Source organism: Macrobrachium rosenbergii, chromosome 8, assembly GCF_040412425.1.
Source record: "Macrobrachium rosenbergii isolate ZJJX-2024 chromosome 8, ASM4041242v1, whole genome shotgun sequence".
In the NCBI taxonomy this organism is placed as follows: Eukaryota; Metazoa; Arthropoda; class Malacostraca; order Decapoda; family Palaemonidae; genus Macrobrachium; species Macrobrachium rosenbergii.
Window position 1 is genome coordinate 28128605 of NC_089748.1, and position 7244 is coordinate 28135848.

At 40.6% G+C, this 7244-nt stretch overlaps 1 protein-coding gene across 1 annotated transcript; it reads right to left on the reverse strand.

Annotated features, from left to right (window-relative positions):
- Positions 1-703: 703 nt before the first annotated feature.
- LOC136841091 (uncharacterized) lies at positions 704-6872 on the reverse strand. Its single transcript, XM_067108142.1, has 2 exons — positions 6641-6872; positions 704-1269 (listed from the first exon to the last, which is right to left on the reverse strand). The coding sequence occupies exons 1-2, from the start codon at positions 6870-6872 to the stop codon at positions 704-706; spliced, it is 798 nt and encodes a 265-aa protein (XP_066964243.1).
- Positions 6873-7244: the final 372 nt, after the last annotated feature.

A 7244-nucleotide genomic window follows, 5' to 3' on the forward strand; every position in this document is an offset into this window, starting at 1 on the left:
GTTGATAACAGCCTCTGCTTCCTTTACGAACGTTCGAACCTGCTCTGGGTGAAAGACGTTCCTGCTGAGTGTCGTTTTACCACACCAATCATTCTCTCAAAGAAGGCCCCCTTCTAAGGAGAACGGGGGGTTTGGAAGTGCCATCTAATACCTGTATTCCACAGGTATTGCTGGGTCTCCTCTTGATGTTAGATTTCCCTGAGGAAGGTGTCTGCTGCCCTAAAGGTGGTGGCATTGTCGCTATATGTTCTCGAGGGCGCACCATGCGACGCCGCGAATCTTCTTAGCATAAGTATAAACATGTCCACTTTCAAGGTGTCGCAGATGTCCAAATAAACAGCTCAGCTGGCCACACAGGTGATCAGCATTAAGTAAACCACTCTGCCGGTATCGATAAGTCCAGTGTGGTCCAATCCCACTCATTTGTTCAAGGTGGTTCTTGCAGCAGGAAGTTGCGGAGGCGGTGGGAGTCGTAGCAAAGGCTGGAAGGTCATCTTACACACACTGCATGCTCGGATCACACCCTTAGCTAAAGTTCTCAATCCAGGCATTCTCCCCTCCAGCTCTCCGGCTCTCTCAGTTCACCTTCATCTTTATTCCCTGCCAGCTGTAGCTCTATCGTTGTCTTAAAGGGTTGAGGCTCTGCATGTAAAAATGGGATCATTTCACCACAGCTCGCTCTGCATTAGATCTTTGGTGCCATTCACGTGAGGATGTCAGCTGGATTTAACTTGGTGGGGACATACTTCAACTGGATCTCATGCCGTCTCTGTAGGAATAGAATCTCACCTACTCGATTAGAAATGAAACAATTATGGCTGGATTCTTTAGTCTCTACCCAAGTTTTGGCAACCAAACCATTGGTCCACATAACCACACAAGCAAAATTCCACAATCCAAACAGGTGACCAACTAACCTGAAAGCTATCATTAAAGCTAACAATTCCAATTTGGGAATCAACATCTTACTTTGCTTACATGGTGTAACTTGCATCCTAGAAGTAAGTAGCTGACTATCTCCTACTGCATCTCTAACATACGCTACTGCTCCGTAAGCCTTACTGGAGATATCTGCAAAGACATGGAGCTCACTGTGTCTCACAATCACTCCTCTCTCAAACTCCAAAATTTCCACTGACTCAAACTGCTCAAGTATCTCCTGAGCTTGACGTTGCCTCTCCAGCGACAGCACCTCATCCCATTCAACCCCTTCTTCCCACAAATCCTGCAACAACAGCTTTCCTTTCACGAACACTGGACTAACCAATCCTAACAGGTCAAAATTCGACACGAGCAATGAAAGTAACACATTTCGTGAGTTTTTCCACCCTCACAGACTCATTCATCTTTTCCACCCTTCAGACTCAGCACATCCTTACTTCTATCCCACTTCATACCTAACACAGTCACCACATGTGGTTCATCAGTTTCCACTTCCTCATCAAACTCATTACTAGCCCAACCAGGGCATACCTACGTGTGCCAACAACGCTTTCACCTGCTTGCACTCAGCTTTCATCTCAGGCACTGAATCATAAGTTTTCAAAAGTTGTCCCATAAAATGACTTCATCAGGTGTTCTCTCTCATTGTCCCTTAGATGTGTGTAACACTCTGAAGGCGTAGGTTGCCATTTTACCAGGCTCCTGTCGCCAAAGGAATCGTACGTACTTACGATCTGCAGGGTTTAGTAGGACTCGGAGGAAGGCCTTAATGATATCACTAATGACAGCATAGGGACTCAATCGGAACCTCAACAATAGGTCATACAGAAGCTCGACCAAATTCAGACCAGTATACAGGCAATCGTTCTGGGACAATTCACCCTTACGCTTAGAAAACTCATTGAAAACAATGCACAGTGGAGTTGTGCTGCTCTCTTTCCTCACACCAAAGAGGCATAAAATATCCATCGTTTTGGGGGTCAGAAACTTCTTCAATGAAGCCTGAGTTCAAATAAGTATCAAGGACTTGCTGGTACGACACTCTGTACCCAGGATCCTTCTGAAACTGCTTTTCCAAAGCCCTGAGCTGTGCGGCAGCATTACAGTAATTGTTAGTTGGATGTTGCATCCCGCTTTCAAAAGGTAAGCTAACCTGATAACCCAGTCGGCGTCTTCACTATGCTCTGTTGCACCTGTATCCTCACAGTTTTCTCTGACTCAGTGAATTGTTTGTCAGGGAAATACCCAGGATGTCAGTCTCCACCAACAATCTGCATCACGTTCATTTTCTATGATTCTGGACTCTCAATGCGCTTTATTTGATTTCATGACACCTTGCAGTGCCCATTGCAGTGTGTTTTCCGTGGTAAGCTATGCCATTATGAGTAAAAGAACAAATTTATGCCATCTATCTTTCCATTCCAGTCACAAAATAACTAAAATAATCTGCTCCAATGTGAAGATTGATGTCTTTCAGCAAATCACTTTTCGCTTTACCATCAGCTAATGTGTATCCCTTACCTTCCAGTTGTTTTTTGACGTTTACTAATCCCAAATTATGAATGGGGGTATCAACATGATCATAAACAACTAACTTTACTCTAACCACGCATTTTTCCAGATGAATTCTACCACCAACTATCTCGTATTCTCCCATGACTGATTGAGAAGCAAAGGGAGCTAAATTTAACTTTCTTATTACTTTCAATTTCAATTTACGAGCCAATGATGTTGAAATAAAGACCTTTTGGCTACCAGTATCCAAAAACATCTTGGTAGTAACTGGTTGTTTCTGATCCTACATAACTAGTGTAGCAGTGGGCAACAAGGTGGTAGGTAATTCAGCAGTTGGTTTGTTTTTTACAGTTTTCGTACTGGTGGAAGGTTTTTTATTTACTTTACTTTTACTTCGATCACCACGATCGGAACTGGCTACAACTGTTGATCGAGTTCGATGCACACATTTTCCTTGGGAGGATTCAGGGGTGAGGTGACAGTCTTTCGGTGCTGGACTACTGGTCGGGCGATTGTTTGGTGGGACAGACTCGGGTGTGTATGGTTAGAACGATTTCCCAAGAACACATTGTGAGACAATCTATTGCTGCCACTCCCTTCACAAATGAGGTGGTGATGCCTTTCATTACAGAGTTTACAAGTTCGTCTACTGGGGCATTGTTGACCCGCATGTGCTGTAGCTAAGCAATTAAAACATCTGCGATTGAGTACGAGTTCGTACCTTTTGGCGGCAGCACTGGAAAATTTGGTACATTGATACGCTGTGTGATTACAGTTACAGAATGGGCAATTCTCGGAGCGTGAGGCGCTCGAGCGTACAGTTTCAGTTTGAACATCAACTGAAAGATCCTTTCCTTCTGGAGGGCATCATTCTTACATGAGCGAATTATGTAATCGATAGCAGAATACATTTCATTAAGATTAACGTCACACTTTCTCAGATGATCAGTAATGTGACGATACACGTCACCTTTTGATGGTTTCTGCCACAATAGGTTAAGTAACATACCATGATCCAATGCTGCCCCACTAAGCCGGTGTATATGATTTTTTTGGAATTATTAAAATTACAGTCCAAACTTAATGAAATTTTAATGGGAAATTCTTAAGATACCTACTTACGTGTGTAGCAAGTTTGAAGACGATACATGGAAAATAAAAAAAAAAAAATTAAAAACTGAAAATGTGCGCAATATTTGGCGTTTTTAAAATTTTTTATACAAGGGAAAGTATTTAACTTAGACTTTTGAAAATTTGACCATCAATAAAAAAACTATTTGAACAATAAGATAACAGCCTAGTTTTGTCTTTAAACCCATTTTTATAGTGGGAAAAAATTGAAATGATACCTAGGTTCGCAATGCATGATAATCAAATGATTAAAGATCAATAAAAAATATTTTTTGGGTGATTTTGAAGAATATAAGGCTGTAGTTTTATAGAAAAAAGACCAATAAAGAACATGCAAAAAGAATTATTTGAATATCTCAAAAACTAAGGAAGTAGTAAGAGTTCAAGCAATAGTAACTTAGATTTGAGATAATCACAGATTTGTGCAGCCAAGTGAAATTCTGCTAGAATGCTCCAGCAGCGTAGAATTCTGTGCATTTCTCAGCTTTTTCTTCCTCATCTTGACTTTTATGGGAGCATCCATGATCTTGTCCTTTTTGTCAGGTATTTTATGAACTCTGATGATGATTCAATGCCAAAAACATCACATAGATTAGATCGTTCATATCGGGCATTGTAATACCTGACGGCTGTGGCTGCTGCACACTCAACAAACATTCGTGATACATTTTTTGTGTTTTGGGCATATTTTCCATATCTTAGAGTGCACACTTTCATTCCTATTTTGGGTCATGCCTTTGAGACATCTCTGCATCATTTTGTCTGTAGTCAGACGATCATAAATGGCCTTCACTTCTTGCCACTGAGGGTCTGTTAGGTGGAAATATACCTTCATTGATTTGTGTGATGGAGGCACTTTACCAAGGGCTAGGTTCCTATTGTAAAAGCACCATGAACTAGTTCCTTTGGTGCAAAGGTGATGCATAGGTTTAGCATCAGATGAAGTACAATGAAGAAAACTAGACATGATTTCATCCCTCATTGCACTACTAGTTGTGTCTATTTTTCTTCTAAGACTGACAGAGAAATAATATTGCAAGTGGTCAATGACACTGTCAATTAGTTTGTTTCTTCCTCCCATGCCTAATCTCCTTTTTTTCTTTTAGAGGTTCATCACTGTCACCATTATCCATGATCCTCTTTGGCTTTAGGTTGCAAAGATTTGTGCCAAGTCTTTTGACCACATGATTTATGCACTCGGCCTTTGCAACTGGTTTTCCTTCACCATATGGTCCTCTTCCGTCCCTCATTTCAGTCACTGCTTTGAATGCTGAGCTATCACCGTCAGTAATGAAGGTTCTGTATTGCATCAAATGTTCTTCTGACCGTCCCCACAATGTCACAGCTCTTTCAGCCTCCATGGCACCACTGGCTGACCCCTCAAAATTTATGTAACAAGTCTCTGGTGAGGAGTAATGTTTATCTAGCTACTGTATATACTGACTGTGTCATTTCCCTTTCCACTAACATTCTTTTTGGCTACATTTTATACAAAATTTGCTAAGGGTATGATAATCTAAAATAAAGCCAGTGTCCACCTCTATCACTTCCCCTATACCATAGTTTGACCTATGGCGTCATCTATGCCATGACCCATCAAACGTGACATCTACTTCAACAACTTCACCTGGCTCTTTACCAAAATATTTCCTCACAGCCTCTCTACTTTCCTCTAAAATTCTTTTTGTTTTTTCAATAGCACACATAGTTATGTATCTCGCATACTTGATGTATGTTGGATGTGTAAAGTGCCTCAAGTTCAAAGCAGAAATCACTCTCTTGACTCCATTATATCCAATGCCAAGAAGCATAAAACACCACACAATAAGAGTCGTACATGGGTGAAAACCCTTCTCTTTTACATGTATTTTCTCTTTATATATATAACATTTATTCACTTTATCACTATAACATTCTTTACATATCAATTTACTTACTAAATTATGGATAGAATCCTCATACACAACGATACATTTACATTCACTGACATTTTTTGTTTCTTTCTTGAAAAAAGATTTTCTTTTTACAGTGGATGCTTTTGAATGATCTGCTTCACCAACACTCTCACTAACACCAAGAGGTGGTTGCCCAACCTCAATATCTCATCGTCTTTTACAACTATGGACAAAGCTCTGTGTCCCTTTTGCAGCGATTTCCAGCCTCTTATAATAACTAGCCTTTTTCCTTGGCATTATGAATACTATTGAATCAATAATACACAAAATACACGCACACGCAAGCTTGAAAACAGAGCAATAAATGCGGTAAACACGTGTACATATACGTATTCTTCCAGACCAAAACAACCACTAACTCTTCCACCTCTGGCAGCCAGCTTATCATACAGCGTTGCCACGTTTATATATGATGCGTAAATAAAACGCAAAAAAGATGGAATAAAAGCCAGAAAACAGAGCAAAAAGATAAATGGGCGTTTAAAGTCCACCATGGGATTGTGTGGCTTACGGAAAGAGCTTTAAATTATGACATCATAGTTACGCTTGGCAGCGCGCAAACGTCTTCTGACACGAGGAGAATGTTGCCAAATACCTTGACAATTTTTCAGTGTTGTTAACTCATATTTCAAAATTTTTTACTGTATTGATCAAAAATACTATATACTACCCCTTTGTTCGATAAGGGCAGCAACTTCAACTCTGAGCTTCCGCAGATCCTGATGATTACACTTAGGCACTGGTAAGCCGGCTAACTTATGGTGCAACACAACCAACGCTTGGTGCTGGTCACCGTAGCTCTCTCTCAACAGCTTTCTTGCTATGGCATAGTTATGTGCAGTTATACTCAGGCTGCTAATCAGTCTGAGGGGCTCTCCTTTCAATGATTCAGTTAGATAAGTAAATCTAGTCATGTCGATTTAGATCAGGTCAATCGTGAACTTGCACATTAAACAATTCAATGTAATTGCTATACTCGCTTCTCTCCCCACTAAAGGTGGGCAAGGGAATCTCCTTAAGTCGTGGCAATTCTTTCTTGGGTCAAACAGAGTTCGATGGGGAACTTATTCTGTCAATGATCGAGGTTATAGCCTTACGAGCACGGTCTAAGATTTTCTTAACTTCACTTTCAACTTTGGGGTCAATAGTTATTAATGACTGGACGTATGCATCTTTAAGTACTTTCTCATCTGCTTTTACTCTATTAAGCGTTTCTTCATATAGAGACAGGCTATGAGACTTGACGAGGTTTCGGTGTGCTTGGTCTAAAGTGTCTCGCAGCAGGTTAGTTACAGCAGTATAGAACTTAGGTTCTGTGTGGTTCATCATTTTGCTGGAAGAAGGGTGATTGGATTACGTTATCAATGTGGAAAGAGAAGGGTGAGACCACTTTAATCTGCATAGGAAGAATAGAGTGTGTATGGCAATAAAACTGTGTTTTCAAACAAAACAAAAAGACAGACCAAGACTAGAATTTCGGCCTTCTACTCTACTGTTTGACGGGCTTGTTCATTACACACGAGTTTTGCGAAGCAATTGGCAAGCGCACTTCTTACACTACCGATGAAATGAACATTTATCAGCTGTCTGGTTATGTCGGTACACCCATGCATTCATCGGTAAATGCCTAACCTGATATCTGCTATGTCTAGCACAATACCTTCTCAAACAAGCATTAAAGTTTTTCACATCAGCATCGTA

What these genes read in the sequence shown, in the direction of transcription:
- LOC136841091 (XM_067108142.1), bottom strand. Translation starts at nt 6,872, where the DNA reads ATGATGAACCACACAGAACCTAAGTTCTATACTGCTGTAACTAACCTG. An exon ending in GAAAATCTTAGACCGTGCTC is followed by an intron (nt 1,270 to 6,640) that starts GTAAGGCTATAA and finishes TTGACCTGTTAG; the next exon opens with GATTGGTTAGTCCAGTGTTC.